Here is a 21,431-nt window from a genome sequence, read left to right as displayed (position 1 = left end):
ACTTTGTGCACAGATGTAGTGCCCATAGTTCCTTGGGCAAAGCTCAAAAAAGGAATCTTCTGGTGATGGATTTTTAGACCTATAAGTTACTAGGGGAAGAAATGGGCACCCACTTTTGTTCTGCACTTTCTTTAAGCACCTCATTATTGTTGTCCATCTATCTCAGAAATCCCATTATCACTGACCAAAAAAGCTGTTATCTCACCGCCAGCAATATTTTGAGGTCAGCATCCTGGCCATGTAAACTAAGACAAGGTAGCTTAAGGGAAAAAAAAATACATCATTCCAACTACATCATTCCCAAGGTCAGGTAGCCTTGGGGTTATTCCTAAGGACTGACTACATCAGGGAGAAGTTGTCTAGCTTGAGCTTCTTTTGTATCTTGCTGCTTTCACAACTTGGTAGAGGGGTCTCTTAATTTTTTGTTGCTTCCAAAGTGGTGTGATCTGCAAAGACATATGGTTTCTACCCTCCATCTGAGGGTATTATTCAGATATCCAGGCACTTTTCTTCATTCTGGAATTGTGATCTGGAACTAGGTGAAGGAGCTAGCAAACATATCCAATTCTACATCCAGAGACCATATGGATGTCCCCTGGAATTTCTTGTTGATCAGGTGTTTAGTCACCTTTTGGTACTGGGCACTACTTCTTACTGCTGCCCTGCCATAGTCCACAGCTGGTTCTGCTTCCTCTGCACAGGGCTCTTGGCCAACCCTCATTCCAGCCTCCACAGACTTTTCTTTGTCTTCCAGAGTTGCTCTGGTCTGGAAAAATATCTTATTGTGACTTGTTACAAATTGTTGTTCAAAATTTCTTTGGTTACTTTGTGGAAGAGGTTTGGAGGGAGGTTTGCTAGTTGTGACCTTTGACATCATCTGACTCCACCCCTTTGTATTTATTTTGTATATACTTTCATGTACATAGTGATGCCCATAGTAGCACATCAACTCCTTGATTGCAGAATTTTTTTTTTTTTTTGGTCTTTGTATCCTCAGTATCTCACAATAGCTGCTGTTAATAAACGTTTGTATCATGATTAGATTACTCTTGCCCTGTTTTCCTTTTACTTGAAACAACCCACCTACTTCACCCACTCCTCTTAATAAAGTAGAAGCATCAGTCTGGGCTTCGGAAGAGAGTAATTCAGTTGCCACCTCAAAAAGTATCTGAGTTATCTGGGGCAGATTATTTAACTTGTTTTCTCATTTAAATGGATATAAGAATCTTTGTACCTGGTGTCTCAGAGTAGTTGTTAGGAAAGTGTTTTGTAAAACTGTTAAATATTTTATAAATGTAAGTTGTGATTATTCTTCCTCTAGAAGTCCTGCTTGTGATTTTGTTTTCTTTATTTTCAGATATCTCTTAAAAATAAATTCCATGGTATGATAAAACATCAAATTTTTTAAAATTATGGATTTTCATTTTTTTATATTTATGTTTCAAACATTAAAATTATTTTTAACTATGTGGTGAGAAAATAATTCTTTAATAGTATTGAAAATCTGACTTACTGGTTGTATTGATTTATGTTCACTATGCTGATCACTTAATGCATTAAAAATATTTTCCTTAATTAGAAACAAGAAGGGCTTATTTGGTCTGTTTTATCTGGAAGATAAAGAAATCTATTGTGGGTACAAACTTGCAAAAACTTACAGAATTCATTTTCTTAGATATTTAAGGCCACTATCTTACAATTCCTTGTGAATTTTAATATTCTTAGTTCCAAATTCTCTCCTTCCTTCTTGTCCTTTCCCTACCCATTGAGAAAGCAAGCATTAATGATATCAATTGTATATGATACTTATCACTTTTCAAAATTTGGGACCTTGTCTTTTAGACATGATTAAATGCTACTTTCACACAAGTCCTCCCTTCCTTTCCTCTGCCTTCCCCTCCCTCCCCCCCAGTTTGTGTCTTTTCAAGAAGTTTTATGGGTTCCCTTTTCTCATCTGAGTATTAAAATTGTCTACTATAGTTGTCTCCTCCTTAATGCCAATTTATAGGACTGTGGACACTGAGATAAGCACCAGATGACACCAAAAAGTGTCCTTAAACCCATCTCTACTCCTGACATATCAAAACCCACTTGATTGAATCCCAGATTTGGCTCATATGTATGTAACTGAAATAAATAAGCCATTGAATTCAGTGACACTTTGGGACCCATTGATCTGAAGCGCAGCTTTGAGAATTAAACTTTGGATCAATCTGCTTGCCAGCCATGACAAAGTATAAATGTACGTGCAAGATATTTTATCAGATAGATATAGTTCACAAGCAATATGCCAACTAACTGCATTTGACAGTTTTCTGAGTTGTTACAGATGTTCCAATTATTACAAAAAGAATTTCAGCCTAAGAAGCACTAGTAGTCTAAGAGGAGGTTATCCTGTTAACAAATAATTCTAGTTAGATAAATAATATTCATAATACTAATAAAAGAAACTCATATATAAGTAATATTATAAGGTTTGCAGTCTTTTCCTCATAGTAGTTTTGTGTAGTTGTGTCAGTAATGGTTTCTTCATTATATAGATGAGGAATAATCTGAAGCTCTTGAGAGTTAAGTGACTTTCCTATGATGATATAACTCCTAAGTTCTGAAATAAGATTTGAATGTAGGTCTTCTGACTCCCAAGTATAAATGATTTCATTCACTGTATCTCTCTGCCTCCAGTTTAAATGTTTGTAGAATTGAGCTAAGTTTTCTGAGAAGCCTAGACAATTTTACTCTAGGGAACATTTTTTAAAATTCAACAAGGAAATGTGACAAAAAGTTCAGTGTGTGGGAAAAAATTCAAAACTATTAGGCTAGAAAAGTTCCTAGCATTGGAAAGATTGTGTTCTGCATTTATGTGTTCAGAAGAAAGGGAATGAGAGGAAGGAAGGAGAGAGAATAGGAGCAAGGAGGAGTTAGGAGAGAAAATGAGAGATGTGGAGCAAGACACAGAGAGGAAGAAGAGAGAAGAAGAGGAGGGAGACAGCAAATTGTATTTTATATTTTAAAGAGAACTGAGTCCTCACTATCTGGGTTCTCATTTTATCTCCCAAGAGAGTTCCAGCACTGACTAGTCTTATCAAAAGTAGAGTTCAAGCCCATCAAAGAGTATTAAATCATTGGTCTGAATCAGAAAAAAAAATTTGTTTAGATACTTAAAAGTAAATCATTTGTTGAAAAGTACAGGTATTCATTCAGGGTAGTAAAGGTATTTTAACTGTAACAGTTTAAGAAAATGGGGAATGAAAAAATGATTTGTTAATAATGCTCAGAATTTTTCCTATTTTAATAGCATTTCAAATATAGTCTGTAAAATTCATTTTTTAAAATCAGAGTGCTTATCTAACTTCCTTTGAAATGCCCCTTTCTGCAGCTATCCAAGATTGATGATTTTGTTTTCTTACAGAATTTAGGAATATACTGCACTATCTCCTGGGTAGCCTATTCCAATGTTTTCTCTCTAGTTTTTAATTCTCATTTTATTACTTATATATAAAAGAACTACCAGTTAATATTGTTTTAATAATAAATAAATAAATTGATGAGTAAATTAATAAAGATGCACATTATTATGATATATTGTATTGGACAGTGTTAATATTATATGATAATAATGTGATATAAATAATAATTTTATATTCTTTCTAATAATCATGGTACACTTGATTGTATCTTGTATTTTAATATTTACCGATGTACTGTATAGAATTGTTCTTCGTGTGTGTTGGTCATGTTTTCCTCCAATTATGTTGTAGTACATGATGCCTCTTATAATTCTTTAGTGTCTTATCCTTTTTGTGGAAACGGGACACAATAGAGATGCTCAGCAATTTTTTTAAATTGAATTGTATCCTTCAGGCTAAACAGTTCTTAGTTCCATTAGTCTTTTTCCACATGGCCTATCTTATACCTTTTAAGTCTATTTTGTTTTTCATTGGTGTTGTATTGTAGGTAGCGGTTAGGGAATATGGTCAGCTTTTTAAGATGTCCTAAATCAGAGCATAGCTTCATTATTTGATTGTTGCAAATTCCCAGAATTTAGACATAAACAACTATTCATCTTGTGAATATTAGAAATATGTTTCATTGCCAAATATAATATAGCTCACCTCTGTTTTTGCCAATGCTTCCTTCCATTAGAGCAAATAATTGCCTTGACTTTCTTTATCATAAAAGATGAGAAGCTCAGATCAAACACTGAGCTAGAATGAACAAAGTCTTAATGTGCTATATCATTCCATAAGCTGTTGAAAACTAAGAAAAGTAGAAGCAAACAAGTTTATTCACAACTATTAGTTGGGATAATCTATTTCTTTAAAATTCAAGATTACTTTGAGCAATCTGTTTAAGGTCAGCTGCCAAATGAATTAAGAGACAGAAAAATCAACAAAAAAATAAAAGCCAGTAAAATGGTTAAGACAGAGGAGAAATCTTCAAGTACTTCATCTATAAATGTTTTAGTTACCTTATGCCATTTGCTGGGGGGAAGTTTTATTCTGTCTCTTCTTTTTCAGGCAAGGAAGGCTCAGATGTGGCTTGGATCAGGCAGGCAGGAAGGTAGTCCTTCTCATCTCAGGAGAGACAGTAATCCAGATAATTGTTCTATAGAGCCGAGTTTAAATTCTGATGTGGTTCTCTAAATGTTCTTGAGGTTTGACTGTATCCAAAAGGATTGTATAAAGAAGCATGCTCTATATCTTCCTTATGTCTTAAAGCTTCCAAACATTCTTGGTTTCATTCCTTACATGCTAAGGAAGATGAATAGCTTTCTAGGTATTATTTGAGCTATGTTCTATTTGCATCCCTTATCATTATACAGGATCCACTAAACTCTATAAACAGTAGTCCGGGGCTTACTCCCAGTGTCACTTAAACAAAACATGTAACAACTTGAAAGGACCTCAGTGGTTTTTTTCCCATTCCACATCTGGCACAGAATCCTTCCTAGGATAATGGCTCCAAAGTAGTTTTGGCACCCAGCTCCTCAGTATTGCTAGAAAACACAAACAGATGTGCCCCCACCCTTCAATTAAAAAAAAAAAAAAAACCCAGCTACAAAAAGAGGAAATGAAAGAATGGCTCACAGGAAAAACCTCCAAGGAAAATAAGAGGCTGAAGGAATGAGGAAACTAAAAGAGAAGACTGAAATCATACACATACCCTCAGGAGAAACAATTGACCTGTTGTAAAAACCTCTGGAGTAGTTTAAAAAAAATTGAATACAAAGAAAAATTTGGCATCTGCAAAGAGAAATCTATATTAAAGGGAAACTAAAATAAATGTGAGAATCAACAGCTTAGAAAAACAAATAGAAAATCTTAATAAGTCACTGGAGCATCTAGGAAGTAGAATTAGCCCAATAGAAAGAATAACTACCACTACCACAACATTAGATATAGCCAAACAAATAACATGTGAAAACTTTGGCCTCTTCCTGATCCCTTCCAGTTTTCACCTTTCTTAAAAAATTATGTATTCACATCTGAATATAAAGCTTGAGAGATTGTGTGACCAAAATAAGATAGAGGTTTTTGCCACCATTGCTCTAGGTGGATTTTTGTCTTTCAAGGAAACCTAAAATGGCATTCTCTTTCTAGCTGCCACATCACATGGTTAGCCCTCTTCAAATTCCCTGTTCTTTTTTACAAGAACTGTTGTTCAGTCTTTTAGCTCAGCCTTTAATCATTCTGTTGCTCCATGCTATTGCTTAAAAGAATTTTGTTAGGTTTCCTAATATGGTAGTTTTTAGCTGCAGTGGTCCAGACTGAAAGCCATTTGGAATAAAAGGATGGTCCATTTCTATCTTTCTGCATATACAAGAAAATATTTAACTCCTGAAAAGATGATGAGTATCTTTCTCTACCCAGGATCCCTCAGATGGGAGGAAAGAGAGCAGTTGAGTTGAAATGTGTTTTTCTGAGCTTTTCAACCTTTTTCTTTATAGGATTGTGCACTTACAGAGTCTGATGTACAAAATTCAAAGAAAAATCATATAAAAACAGCAAAACTTTATTCTTAGTGGAAGACCTTTAGAAGTTTTTCTTCTTTGTAGTCTTATTCACACAATTTTATTGACAGGCTTTTAAAAAAAAAAAAAAAGAATGCAAAAGGGAACTTCCAATTAGCCTATCAGTATTGTCATAAATTACAAATTAGTACATTCTTAATGATTTGTGGCTGTGAATAAAATGCAGAAAATCCATCATATTCACAGAAGAAAAGTTTTTTTAAACCCCTCTCCATTCTTAAATACAAAAACATAAAATTTTGGACATACAGCACTCTTTAAAATTTTCAATACTTTATATGCAAAACTAATATTCCTTATTTCTGCTAATTATTTTTTTAATTAATTGAACTTATTTTAAGTTATATACAGTTTAGAAAAACCTGGATTCGGGGAGATAGGGAGGAAGGAGAAGGATGACAAATCTTTTTCTTTCTAATAGGTTATCTTCTTGGCCATATCCCCTTCTGCCCTTCCAGTTATTCCTTCTCTGCCCTGCTCTGAGACCTTCATATTTAAATATTCTACATCTGGGAGCCTCTAAGCTAGAAACATCTAGCATGCTAGCTGATTGGTGAATTCCTGCCTGTGATATCAACGGTGGGGAATTGGATCACAACCTAAACAGACCCTCTCCTTTACCTATAAAATATATGTACTTCTTGATCCCTAAACAGCTCTCAAGTATATACCAGTAATCTCAGTAAAAACTTAATATGACCATATTCTGGGATAAAACAGCATGTCTTAGTATTAGTATGAGGAACTTGGGGGGACATAGGGTAAGTGTTCCATAATGTAGACTTATAATTCTCACTGAGGAGCCTTAGTAGCCTTCCCTTGTCTTTCCTGCTTCTCCTTGCAAGTACCCATGTAAGCCAAGGCCTTACCTTACATGTTTTAAGCATGTTAAATTAAATTCTTGCCTTTGGCTTTCATGCTGACTGGCTTATCTAATTTTGTAGTACTTCCTGTCATTGAACTTTGACATTTTGGAAAAGGCTAAATATATATTAACCAGTTCTCAGAAGTTGGGAAGTACCACCAGCTATGAGATCCTGAGGTAAACTTTGTCTGCCTCAATTTTTTCCTCTGCAAAATGAAAAGGATAAATAAATATAGCTACCTCCCAAGATAGTTGGGAGAATAAAATGAGATTCATAAAGCATTTTACAAACTTTAGAGTGCTATCATTATCTTCATCATTATCAATAATTATGTGTTGAGGACCATGTCTAGGTGAAGGGGCAGGTCAATTCTCCGAAAGCCACTACAGCTGTGAATCATAACACTTGAAGGAGTTGCAAAGCAACCTTTACTAATGCAGATGTTGCTTGTGGATTGGGAATGAAATAAATTGGAGGCAAGAGGAGAGAAGTCAGAGAATGTGACTGCCTCTCAATCTCTTTGTATCAGTATCATTCTTTCACATGAAGAGAGTCTGAGTTAGACCTCCAACAGCCATTGGCAGGTGGCTCCCATAATAACAGCATCCACTACCAGGTGGCTCCCGTATCCCAACAATTATGTATTCTTAAAGAGTTGACAGAAACCCAGGAGATATTCATGATGCTCAAGTTCAAGCAGCAATATATTGTCCAGCCTTTCTAGCATCTAACCTATTCTTTAATACTTTTGATGGTGGAAAATTTTGGGCTTCACAAGGTGGCTCATTCTGATGAGGTTAGTGGCAGTCAGAGAACTGTGGTCGGAGTTTTGGTTGGAGGCACATTTTCTTTGTGAAAGAATTCATGAATCCCAAAATATTGATGGCAAAAATGGAAGTTTTTTGTTGGATAGGAAGTCAGTTTTGCTAAGAGATTGACTTCTTTAGTGGCAAAGTCCTATTAAGGAAATGGAGGCTGGCACTGAGAAGAGAATGCCTTCTCAGTGGGCAGAGTCCTACTTTGGACAATCAGAAATTGCCCTTTAAGAAGGAATCTTGAGCCTCAGGTTTCAGGTTGAAAAGAAAGCCAAAGTCCCCAGGTCTAGATGCTTATGACTATCTGGCCCAGATCTCCAACCGGAATTTCCTGAAAGGGTCTGGCATCCCCCAAAAATCAGTGGGATGTTTTTGACCAAGATTTCTAATTGAATAATGACACTTAACTTGTCTGGGGAGATATGCTTTCCCAGGAGGGCCTGAGACTCCAAGATCAAAATGCAAAACAATTTCAGAGTGATTTCAGAGTTTACTTGCTTCAATTCTGTTGTTGGATAGATCTTGTATCTCATACTTAAAATACATTTAGTAAATGTTTGATATAATTGGGGGGAAGGGAGTGAGAATTGCCTTCTTTGGAGTTGTGCTCTGCCTTGCTTTCAATTATCCCTGTATTTAGTCTTGTTCTGTCTGTTGGGATCCTATTAAATAAATCTAGTCTCTCTTTTAGGTAACAATCCTTCATATAATTGAAGGAAGTTATTCTAGAAGCAGACAATCAATAAACATTTATTAAGCTCCTACTAGATTCTGTATTGTGGCAAAAGGAAGAAGTTTAGTGTCAGAAGACCTGGGTTCAAATCCCAGAACTTATAATAACTGACATTTCTGTTGGGCTTTAAGGTTTGTAAAGTGCTTTATAAATATGTTTTTATTTTATCCTTACAATAACTCTGGGAAATAACATTTAACACATGAAAAAACCAAATCTGAGAGGTTAAATATCTTGCCCATGGTTCAACATTTAGTCAGCGAAGGAGACAGGATTTACATCAAAGTTTTTCTGATTTGACTCTTGAGTTCTATCCTTAAAATCCCTTCTCTGGAACTTCTTACCTGTGATCTTGCATGAGTCATTCATTTAATTTTTCTGTTCCTCAATTCCTTATCTGCAAAATTCAGGATTTGTACTGAGTGATCTCTTAGGTCTTAGGTAGCTCTACATCTATAATTCCACCTCCTTCTTTGAGTCTTTACTTTTGCAGACTGAATGTTTCCAATTTTGTCAGAGTTAGAATGGACTTGTGAGAGATTATCTAAGCATAGTGAAAAGATTTAGGTTTGGGGAAAATAAGCCACTTGTCCAAGGAGACAGAGCCTGTGTTTGAAGGAGGAATTCAAAACCAGGTTGTTGCATGGTTCTTGTACAAATCTGTGAGCATAAAATACTAATTATGTGCCTAAGGATGCAGACATAAAAATAAAATAGTTTCATCCTTCATGGACGTTATATCCTAATGGAGGAAATAACATGAGTCTTTTGAATTTGATAGTATATCTCTTAATGCATATATTTATATCTTCTGGAATATCACATTCCAGGTCCTTTGGTCCTTTAAATTAGAAGCTGCTAAGTCTTGGGTAATCCTGGTTGTGGCTCCTCATTGTTTGAATTGTTTCTTTCTGGCTGCTGCAGTATTTTCTTCTTGATCTGATTATTCTGAAATTTAGCCACATTATTCTTTAAAGTTTTCTTTTGGAATCTCTTTCAGGAGATGATCATTGGATTCTTTCAGTGACTTATTTGACCCTCTGATTCTAGCACATCAGGGCAGTTTTCCTTGATGATTTCTTGAAAAATGTTGTCCAGGACCTTTTTTTTCATCATGGTTTTCAGGTAGTCTAATAATTATTACATTATCTCTCCTAAATCTATTTTCCGAATCAGTTGTTTTTTTGATGAGGTATTTTACTTTTTCTTTTTTTAAATTTTGTTTGATTCTTGATGTCTCATTGAGTCATTCACTTCCATTTGTCCAATTCTAAATTTAATGAATTTTTTTTTTCAGTTTTTTTATACCTCTTTTTGCATTTGGCCAATTGTACTTTTAAAGGGGTTGTTTTTTTTTTGTTGTTTTTTTTTTTTTTTGGCATATCTCCATTTCTGTTTTTTAAAGAGTTTTTTCCATTTCACCATATTTGTTTATTTTTTAAGAAGTAAAACACATATATGTACCTACATATGTATACACATATGTGCATACATACAGGCATATGTCACTAACCTTGACCCCAAAGAAAGATGTGAAAAAAATGCCTTTCACATCTTGCTTTGCACAGATAGGCTAGGAAGTGTGGAACATTTTTACAAACTCACACTTTTTCTAGGTATTGATAGTTTGTGATCACTTTTTTTCTTTTTTAAAAATGCTTTATTTTAAGGATGGCTTTTAGGAAAGGAGAAGAGAAAAGAAAAGGACAGGGGAGAATATAGTTGTAAAAACAAAATATCAACAAAAGTATTTTTAAGGAGTATGCATTCAAGATAAAATTGAGTTTATTGCTGTAAATTATGAAATCAGTGTTCTAGGTTTTCCATATTTACAAAGTTAAAAAGAACTTTAACTTAAACTTTAAATGCTCAAATACTGCTCAGGTAGAACAATATAAGACTTATTACCTAAAAATCACATTAATTTTATATGAAGGAATAAGATTAAGTTAGTTTTTTGCAATGAGATTATTATGTATTATACACACACACACACAAACACACAACATTGGGAGGCGAAAGGAATGAAAGAATTTTAATGACAATATTCCTATTTTTCGGCACTAGTAACCTCTTTCCCCTTCCTTCAGCTTGTTTCCTTTCTTAACAGTTATCCCTTGTTTGACTTTGAAAGTCTTTCTCAACCTCTGGTCCTGTCCCCCATTCCTGGTTTTGTTATACTGTATTCCTTCCACATGCTCTGAGATCCCACAGGTACACTGGCCATACTCTTCTAGTTTCACATGGAGTATCTTTACCTAGTAAAGTTAGCAAAACTTTATTTAATATATTTAGAATACATGGGGATTGCAATTTTTCTTTGAGTTTTCCTTTGAAATGAGAAAGTGGGAAGAGAGATATGTAGCTAAGTTGCAATGTTTTATAGATTTTTTAAAATAGCTTTTTATTTACAAGTTATATGTATGGGTAATTTTACAGTATTGACAATTGCCAAACTTTTTGTTCCAATTTTTCCCCTCCTTCCCCCCACCCTCTTCCCTTGATGGCAGGATGGCCAGTAGATGTTAGATATATTAAAGTATAAATTAGATAATGTTTTATATTGTTGACAATGTTTGTATTTGTAAGATTAGGTTAAATTTCAGCTTTGTTACATCCTACTCATGTGATCCTGGGTAAATCATTTTACTTTTTTTTTTTTTTTTTTACTGTTTTTTAATCTGTAAAATAAAGTTAAGACTTAAGTGGTCTCTGAGTTGCATTTCATTTATAAAAGTCCTTGGATTCTTTCTTTTACTTCTCCAGAGCAATAGTGGACAAGGTTTTTGGATCTGAAAAATCATGTCACCCACCTCTTTTATTTTAGAGCCATGGATTCTGATACTGAGACAGAGGTTAAATACAGAATCTCTGTGAGAAAAGCCCAGTCAAGATTTGAATCCAGGGCTTTTGATTCTAAACCTCATAGTATTCTTTCAGTTATGCCACATTTCTTCTGTCCACATTATACAGAAAAAGTAAGGAACAAAAAAATTGATTTAGAATTCTAGAATATTAGAGTTTGAAAAGTTATTAGAGCTCATTCAATCCAGTTACCTAATTTCACAGATAAGGAAACTGAGTTGTGAAAGAAAAAAAATTATGTCCTTTGCTCAGTCCTCTGCTATTTTCTGACTGAAATAGTATTGTAGCCTCCATACAATGTAAATTCCTTGAGGTCAGATACTAATTCATTCTGTCTCTCCCCAATCCCTAGAATAGAGCTGGCATACAATAGATGCTTAATAAATGCTTTTTGAATAATTGATTTTCCCTATTCCATAGTGTGTACTTTTAAGCTTTGATTTCAAATTTCAGATCTAAGAAAAAGGAATGTCTCCTTTTAGTTTTATGCAGATCTTTGTATCCTAAATTTCTCAATCAAATATGTGAATTCTTACCACAATTATTAATTTAAAGTTTCTCTGTTCTTTCTATAGTTAGCAGTCAGGTAAAGTATCACTTTAACAACTTTTAATGGCCCCTCAGCATATTTGTAATTCTGTATGAAACTAGAAGTAATGAAGAAGGGACCCCGAAATTCTAAAACTCCTTGAAGAAGAAAATCTTCAACTCTGCTTCAGTGAGGGACTCCATCCAAGGGAAACAAAACAGTTTCATTCTGTTATCGAGGGTAGGGTTGGTTCAGTCCTTAGCAAAAGAATTCCAACCCTATTCAATTAAAAATCTTGTATTCAATTCTATTCAAATTCCAGCTCAAGCTGAAACCCAGATGAGCCAACTTGGGACTTCACCCACTAGCCCCAACTGGGTCTGACCTGCTCATACTGTCCCAGCCCCCACCAACACACCCAATATAATGGCTTCCTTCAAAGAAGGTCTTTTGCAGACAGACTTTGATAGCTCCCTTTGCTTCCAGGACCTTCTGTCCACTGAGAACTGCATTTTCAGTGCAAAACTTCATTTTCCATAGATCTGCCACTATAGAAGTCAGTCTCTTGGTAAACTGATTTCTATCTAACAATAAACTTTGCAACTAATAATTTGGGAATGAGTGAATTCTTTCACTCCTAAAACCTGCAGCCGATTTAAGGGGGATTCTTAACAACTCTCTTATAGCCACTAATCTAGACCACTCAAATAGCATCAGTCAGAGTTAATGAAGCCAGAAATGGCACATGGTATATTTCTCCCCCCCCAAAAAAAAAAATCAGCCTACTATTTGCATAGCATAGTTAGATTTGGCAGTTCTGGGAATTAATTTTCATAATTTAATTATAGTAGTATTACAATTTAAAATAAATGATCCATATTTTTAGAAATTGCTAATTAACAAAAATATTTCCAAACTTATTAAACATTTCAGTAATCTTCTTGTAAATACTGTTACAGTTCTGTACACCTTTGAGATCCTATTTCTTTCTGCCTCAGTTTAAACTGTATTGCATAATCTTACCTAGTGTATCAAAAGATAGCACTGAAAGTATTAAATGTTGTCTTTGAATATATTGATTTAATATATTTTTCTTTCCATTCAAGATAAACTTTCATTGGAAGGAATAGTGGTACAACGTGCTGAATGCAGACCTGCTGCCAGTGAAAACTATATGAGATTGAAGAGGTTAGTATTTTTACCTTTGAAGTGAATCTGATATTTATTTTTTGAGATCTTGGCACATTTTCCCATTTGTTTTACAAAATAAATGAGAATTTCTTTGCACTGCAGAACTGCTGTCCTGCCGGAACATACAAGCATTCTACTTGTTAGGACCCATAAATATCTTGGTTCCCTAAAAATATTTATTAAAACCTTTGTCTTTGTAATGTATTGTAGATCATCATTTATATCTCATAACTTACTATTATATATTCAAGATATTGAATTTTATAATTACCTTGTCAGCATATACTAAATTTCTAATTTCATTCTTGCCATGTAGATTTTTAAAATAGAATTTGAAATTCTATTTTTGAATGAATAATTGAATAAATTAATTAAAATTCATTTACTTCTACATATATATGTATATATATTGGTCTTTAGCATTTTGGAAATTAAATATGTAATCAGATAGCTATATTTTATATTTTTAGTTAATTGAAATTTAATTTTGATACCTAAATTTTAGTTCCCTTTTAAAAGAAAATCTTTCAAAGGGTAAACAGTATTCTTTATTATAAATCTATTATAGCTTATCTGAAAATTTGTATATTTTAGTTTTGTGTAATTTGGAATCTTGATCTTTAAGAATGCATGCCAAGTAGTGGAAAGAACGCTTGAGTTCTGCTCCCAAGTTTTTTCCACTGACTTGAGTTATATGTCAGTATTGACAAGTCATGGAGCTTTTTTCATTCTGTAGTTACTTTTGTCATAAAATGTGGAAGTCAAACTAGATAATCTTTTTTGGTTATTTTACCCCTGAGATTCTATAATTACAAGGGGAGAGGGAGAAAATATTTTTTTTAGTTCTCTACTTTTCTTTATTGAGAAATTTTCTTAAGTATTCTTTTATAAGAAAAAACTGCATCTTAGAGTAGTCAATAATTTATCTCTAACTTCAAATAAAATTAAGACTGGTAATTAAAACCACAATACATATAAAAAATTAGCTATGGAACATGTACTTTAGTGAAATGAGATTTATCAGCTCCATTTAAACTTCCTGATCTCCTCTTGCAATTTGCTTTCATATTTTATTACTTATCTATATATGTTGTTTCATTTAGTCAATGCTTTTGGATTTGATTGATTCAAGACTTAGCTTTTTAAAGCAGTATTGAAGTTGGAACTATACTGGTTTACATAGGCCATTTACTAGCATCTTAATTTTCTTTGGGGCCTTCCATAGGTTCATATCTGGCACCTAGTAGGTATTTAATAAAAGCTAGTTAGCTGACCAGAAAAAGGAAAATAATTATTTTCTATTCATCCATGATACTTTTCCCCATCTTTGGAATGCCTTCCTCTTTTCGAAAAAAGAATTCAAAATCTTTTAATCTTCAAAGAACAGAACAGAACAGAATCAAACATTATTGAGCCTTTCTTAAGTGATATGAAGCCATGATTGACAGCCACATTTCTGTAACTCCCAATAATAAAGGAAACATTTACATTGAATATATAAAGCCTCTCTGGAAACTAAGATGTGAAGATCCTCACCCTCAGGAAATTGGCTAAGTGCCCTAAAGACAGGATTAGCTAATATTAGTGAAGTCATGGGAAGACAGACACGCTAAGGAATTGTTGGTGGTAGTATGACCATTGGGAAGCCAATATGAAATTGTGCAAATAAAATGAGTAAAATGTCTGTAATCTTTGACTCATCTCTAGGATGTAATACCCCATGGAAATCTTTGAAGAAGAGACACCAAATATATAAGAATAACTGTTGTCACACTTTTGAGGGAGGGCTTTTTGTGAAGAAGCAATAAGAGAGACGAGGGTAAATCTAGATGATGTAAAAACAAAATATGTCAAAATTTTCTCTTGAAAAAGTTACATAGGTAGTGCTAAGGAAAATTTAGCCATTTCCATTCAACTTTAAAGTTTTGCTTTTTTTCTTTTAAGGCTAAACTAACTTCTTTCTTGAATATTTAAGAGCACCGGGGTGGACTATTTAAAGTTATCTCTTATTTTCCTAGCAAAGTGTTGTTTTGTGAAATCTCCTCAAATAAATGTTTACTGTCTATTTATATAAATATGTTTTTCTGATTGACTGTTCAGGCATATGATTCTTATGCAGTGATTACTAGCACATTCCAGATATATGAGGTAACAAGCATCTATTTTGTTTTTCTAAACTAATTTGAGGCAGTCTGGCTACTGAAGATGATTGAGTAGTAAGGGAGAAAAAGAAGTAAGAGACTGTGAGAAATAACCATATGTTAAGAGGAAATTCTTGGTGTCATTTATAATTCCTGATTCTTCATAATTTAGACCTATCAAGTAACTCCTTGAACTGATGTTGGGAGAAACCTAAAGATTCAAGGTTTTAAGATGGTGATATAACAGTGGGATTCAATTCAATTTTAGTGTTTTTGCAAGTTAGTAAAGCGCTTGGCACATGGAAGATTACTTATTTGCTCATTTTATTGTGAAATATTTTAATTTTTGATGTGAAATAATTTTCTTTAGAGCATTATTGTTTTAAATGTAAAATCCTTTCACATGGATCTGCTAAAATAACATTTGTTGGAAAAGTGTAGATAAGCATGATTCAGAGTAAAATGGTACTTTTGTGATCAACTGGCATTTTAGCATGCTAACATCTTATACTAATTTTACATTATTTATACTCTCTAGAGTTGTCAATAGCTCATCAGTCCATTGACATTAAAAAATATTATCTCAAACAACCCGTTATTCACTATGCTTGTTGGGGGACATCGTCATGTAACAGCAAAATTGCTGGATTAAAAGGTAGACGAAAATCAAATGAGTGAAGTTATGGGAAACTTGAAAATATTTCTAGCAATGCCAGCAATCAGCCAGAGTCTAAATCATAGAAACTCTATAGTAGTGAAACCAAGGCAGAATAAACCCTGAGCTCTGCTCTCCCAAGCCTATGTCTCTGGGTCTAATTTAGCTATTTTGTCATACTTTGCTTAGAGTAGAATACCCTTCTGTAAGTTACCTCGTACAGTAGGTTGACAGGTCCCTATTTCGTTCTATTTTCTAAATGAGGCAGTTGTTTTAGAAAGCTTTATGTGGTATGAAAAAAATACTTATCATCAGGATGTGGTATGAGAAAGCCAGCCAAAAGTAGTCTCAGACATAAAATCACAAAGGTACATATATATGTCAAACCCAGTAGTAGGTAACATATATGCTTTAAAGTTTGTAAAATACTGTGTGATTGGTCTGGACTTTTAATTTCATCCATGTAGAGAACTCCCGATGTGGAAACTCCTTTCATTAATGTCAACTAACAACTCTTCTGTGTTGTGGAGCGTTTCCTGGGAGAGGGACCCTGAAGGATCAGTTGGCTTTCTCAGATCCATCCAGCTAGTGTGTGTCAGTGACAGGACCTAAACTCCTCTCTTGCTTATTCCAGTGCTAGCCTTTTATCCATTATACTAAGCCCCCTCTTTTTCCTCTTTACAGAAGGACATTTAGGTGGCTTGAGTATGTTTAGGAGAGGATGAACAGAATGGCAAAAGAACAGAAAAACGTGTCATGTGATGTTTGGTCTAAGTAAGCAACTAGTTAATGTTTGGCATGAAAAATAAAAAAAAAACTCATCTTTTCAGATTTGTCTTTTCTGCTTCATCTTGGAGGACTGTGCTAGGGAGCAATGACTAGACTTCAGGAAGTTAACTTTTGGTTCAGTCTCAGGAAGAACTTCAAAACAATTAACACTTCCCCAAAATGGAATGACCTTCCTGGGGGTGTAAGAGATTCCTTCCAGAGAAGATCTTCAAGAAGAGGCTTGATGATGTGCCAGGAATGTAGGTGGATGTACTAGGTGACATCACTTTGAGGTTACCAACTCATTCTTTGGAGAGTTGAGTACTGTGAGCTCTTCACTGCTCTCCATGAAGCAACTTTTTCTTTTGTGAAGTCTACTTGATTCAGATTTCCCAACCAATCAAAAATATTATAGCTAAAATAGACCATCCCTAGGTCATTCTCCCTCTGTTCTCAAGGAGTTCAGCCCCTGGCTTATTATCTTCCTCTCCTTTCCAGTATATACTAAGAGTCTGTACATAGGCTTCTATAAACTCCCAAATCAGCTACCTTCTTCCCAATGAGAAATTTTGACTTTCCCATATCTACCATATTCTCCTGGGATTCCACCACTTTTCCCCTGTCTGGGAGATTCTTTATTGAATTGTCTATACCTTTCACTTCTCAGTTCTGTGATGGGCCATTTCTTCTGCACTGACTTCAGTCTTTTCTCTCCATCCTCAAACCAATACTTATTTTTTCAGCTCTCCTCTGATCTCTGCTCTTGAATCCCTTACTTCCCTATTGCTGAAGTTGTCTTTCCAAATCTCAGCTCTGGTTGTCATCCTCTCATCTCCCACATACTGTTCCTCCTTTGTTCCTACTTATCAGTTTCTGTATATAAATTGGAGGACATCTCCCAATCATTCTAAGTAGGTATATCATATAATTCATATTACTCAGCTTCCAGTGGGCTGGACTCTCACTCCAGTAAGACACTCCCCATCTCACTTCATTCAGCCACTAAAGTGATGTTCCTAAAGCACGGGATCAATCACATTACCTTCTCCTACTCAGAAAATCGTAGTGCACTCTGTTGTGTCCAGGAGCAAACACAGAGTGCTCCTAGCCCTCTTCTGCTTTTCCAATCTTTTTACACCTTGCTTTCTGATGCACACTCTGGTCCAGTGACACTGGCCTTCTAGCTATTCCGTTCACAACATACTCTCTCTCTTGGCTTCTGGGGAAAAAAAGCCTACTTCTTTCAGTGCTCTTTTCTTTGCTCTACCTTTTGCCCTCCCTGGCTTTCTTTAAGTCCCAACTAAAATCCCGTCTTTTAGAGAACCCTTTCCCATCCTTCTTAATTCCAGTGCCTTCTTGCTCGATTAAGTCTTTCCTGTTTATCCTGGATGTAGCTTGTTTTTTATATGTATTTATTTGCATGTTGTTTTTCTCCTAGATTGTAAACTTCTTGAAGACAAGAGTCTTAAACCACTTTTGTATCCTTATCACTTAGCTGACACATAGTATACACTTAATAAATGTTGTTTGATTATACTCGTATTCTCACAATATAATGCCTCCTACATTTTCCTGTTCATTAGTATTTTCTTGTTATATGGAAATTTGTTTTGAATTGCTGTACATAAAAAATTATGTGAAACATCAAATAATAATAACCTGAAATTTGATTTAACTAGAAATTTCTTTAATGTTATACTTCCTATAATGTCTGAATGTAGACCTTACCTGTTCCAAAATTTAGCTAGCATAAATTCTAAAAACAACTTATTTTTTATTCTTTCAAAGATATTTTAGTTTAGAAATAAGTTATATATATATAGGTATAAGGTAGATTATACCCTTTCTCTCTGTGCCTTCCATCTGCCACCTTCCTTCTTAGTTAAACTGAGTGAACTGATTTTGCTGATTTTCTTATCTTAAAATTGCATTAGGGAGAAAAAAATAAAAGCTTGATTCAAAAATGTTTTTTATTTTATTCCTCTGCACCTAACATGTTCTAGAAGATTTTTAAAACCATTGTTTTTGTTTTTCTTACATTCCTTAATATCCTTTGGAAGGTGTTTTTTAGTAAGTACAGAGCATAAAGGGAGCAGAAAATAATCAAATTATCTTTCCTATATGAAAGAGATCAATTAGTAAAAAAGAGATTTTGATATAGCATTTACTTTCTTTGGAAAGGTCACTCTCTAACATTTTCCTAATTTCCTAGCATTTCATTGTGACTTTGGAAATATCTTTAGGAGAACCTAGTTTGAGGGAAGGGGGAAAAAAGCATTTTAGTTTCATTTTTCTCAGAATTGATAATCATAGTTTTAAACAAAGACCCTCAAATAAAAACGTCTATAATACATGTGTTTTCTTTTCATCAACTATAATAATAGTATCTAAACATATTTAGTTCTTATAATTCTGACAATATCCCCTTCTGTTACATACTGGTTGTGTGACCCCAGGCAAGTCACTTGAATTCTAATTGTCTCCAGGCAACTTTTTAAGACTAGTGGCTGATTTGAATAGTTGGACAGTCAATAATTAACACTGTTTCAACTATTTGCCAGACACTGTGCTGAGCACTAGGGATACTTAGAAGGAAAAAGCCCCAGGCTTTAAAACTTATTGTCCAATAGGGGAAGACAGCAATGCAAAAGAAAGGGGAGAGTGGAAGAGCTAGAGAAGAAGGTACATGGCAAGGGGGCATAATGGAGCCCCAGTCTAGGAGTTCAGTTATTGGAAAAAGAAGTGTGGCTGGCTTGGGAGCCATCTATAAATGAGGGCTTTAGGAGAAATTCTTTGCCTCCCAGTGCTTCAGAGAGGGGCAGAAAATACAAATGAGATGTATTTCTTCTTTTGAAACTTCCTACACTGATGAAATTACATATCTAAACCAAAGGAAAAAAAAATCTGCCTTTAACCCAGAAAGTATAAGGAATGTAGTTATCCTTTTTAAAAATTATGTTTATTTATTTTATTAAAATTTTCCCAATTATGTGTAAAAACAAATTTTTATAATAATCTTTTTTTACATTATAAGTTCCAAATTCTCTCCCTCTTTCCCAGCCTTCCTCACTCCTTGAGAAGGCAACAATTTTGTTTCAGTTATACATGTTGAAGTCATACAAAGCATATTTCCATATTAACCATGTAAAACATGGGATTTTTCTTAACATATTTGAAATTTTAGATTCTGATCTTTTCTCTCATTGAGTTTTCTTGGCAAATATATTCCACCCATGCCTTCTTATCCCATATAACTCTTGGCCATGTATGTCCATAGTTCTCTAGGGTAGCTCTATCCAACATCCTAGAGACCTTCCTCTAGGTTTCTTAATATAATTGGGCCTTTAAAGAATTTTAACAAATTGGTAATATTTCATTTTATTCAATATGGCAAATGACAAATAAAGTGGAATTTTACTTAGATAACTTTCCTTTTTTTTTCCATCTGTTACATTTTTACTTTACAATAGAAAAAATCAGAATTATTCACAAATACTGGGTGCTGATTTTTGCCTTGTTGCTCTGCAGTTTATGGAATTATTTGAATGTAAAGCCAGAAGCTTTATGTGGCTCCTTTTACCTAGATTTATAAGTCTTATGACTTAGGCATTAGAAGAGACTTCAGAGGATATTTAGTACAACCTTCTCAGTTTATGTATGAGAAAGCTGAGATTTAGGGAAGTAAAGAATCAGAGGGCACAGGAACCTAGGTCCTCTGACTTGAGAGGCAGCCTTTTGTCTATATATGCAAAAGAAGGAAAAGGAGGAGGAGGAAGGAGGAGGAGAAGGACGAGAAAGAAGAGGAAGAAACTGACATAGAAAAATACATGACTGTATAATATAGTAAATATTATAGTTCTTATTATATTATTAGCTTATATTATTATTACTATTATAATATTATAGTTATATAGTGTATATATAGTTCAAAAATAATAATAATAAATAAATAAAATAAATATAATAAAAAATAAATCAAAGAGGGATTTGGAGGAGAAAGTGGGTTTAGAACTGAGTCTAAAAGGATGAACAAAATTTACATAGTTGTGTGGAAATGGATTGAGGGGTGAAAGGATCCTTTGGAGTAGGGAGACTGGACTGGGTTTGTGAAGAGTGAAGGAAAATCACAAAAGGAGAGGAGATTCCTAGTAAATGCTGGTTGGTGAGGTTAGCGAGTTCTTGGCTCATGTATGCATAGGCTCTTAGCATCCTGGATTTAGAGCTGGAGGAGATGTATAAAGCCCAGGAGACACCCTAGAGAATTAAATAAAGTAACCCTGCCTCTCAGCTAGAAAATGTCTGCAGCACAATTTGAATTCATGTCTTCTTTCATTCAAGTTCAGCACCTTTTGGTGCTGCTAGGTGTCTCTTCAAGAGCCTGAGATTGTTTTTATATTTTTAAAATTTGTGTCTATATTAAAGAGATAGAAAAATGGTTGGAAGGAGATCAAGAAACAAAGTAGTTTTTAGATTTATATTTCCTTTTCCTCTCCTGGCATTATTCATTTCTTAGAGAAACAGGTCTTATTTACTTTAAAGTTCATAACTGCTGGACAATTTCTGCCCTTTTTTTGCTTTATATACTTTTAGTAAATATACTTTTACTAATTGCAAAGCCATTCTTGCTAAATTAGTTATACCTCTACATGTCTTTTTCCTTTGTTCCATGTTAAAAATTCTTAAAATTGAGGAATACATCTGTAGTTGAAGCTCTATTAGCCTGTGTAAACTTTCTCTATTCATTGTTATTGTTGTTGTTGTTGTTTTTGTTGTTGTTGTTGCTCTGCACACTGTTATTCTGATGCATTTGTATTTGTTTTCTTAATGTCTTCTTTTT

General features: G+C 34.2%; 1 protein-coding gene across 2 annotated transcripts in view; it reads left to right on the top strand.

Annotated features, from left to right (window-relative positions):
- GTF2F2 (general transcription factor IIF subunit 2) overlaps positions 1–21,431 on the top strand; it is a 172,154-nt gene that overhangs the window by 72,022 nt on the left and 78,701 nt on the right. For both annotated transcript variants that reach the window (XM_051983841.1, XM_051983843.1), the window contains one exon: positions 12,946–13,027. In XM_051983841.1, the coding sequence (XP_051839801.1) occupies positions 12,946–13,027 (82 nt within the window). The remainder of the gene's footprint in view (positions 1–12,945; positions 13,028–21,431) is intronic.

This window comes from Antechinus flavipes, chromosome 3 (assembly GCF_016432865.1).
Source record: "Antechinus flavipes isolate AdamAnt ecotype Samford, QLD, Australia chromosome 3, AdamAnt_v2, whole genome shotgun sequence".
NCBI lineage: Eukaryota > Metazoa > Chordata > Mammalia > Dasyuromorphia > Dasyuridae > Antechinus > Antechinus flavipes.
Note: the sequence above shows the minus strand (reverse complement) of the source record. Positions and strands in the feature narration are given on the sequence as shown.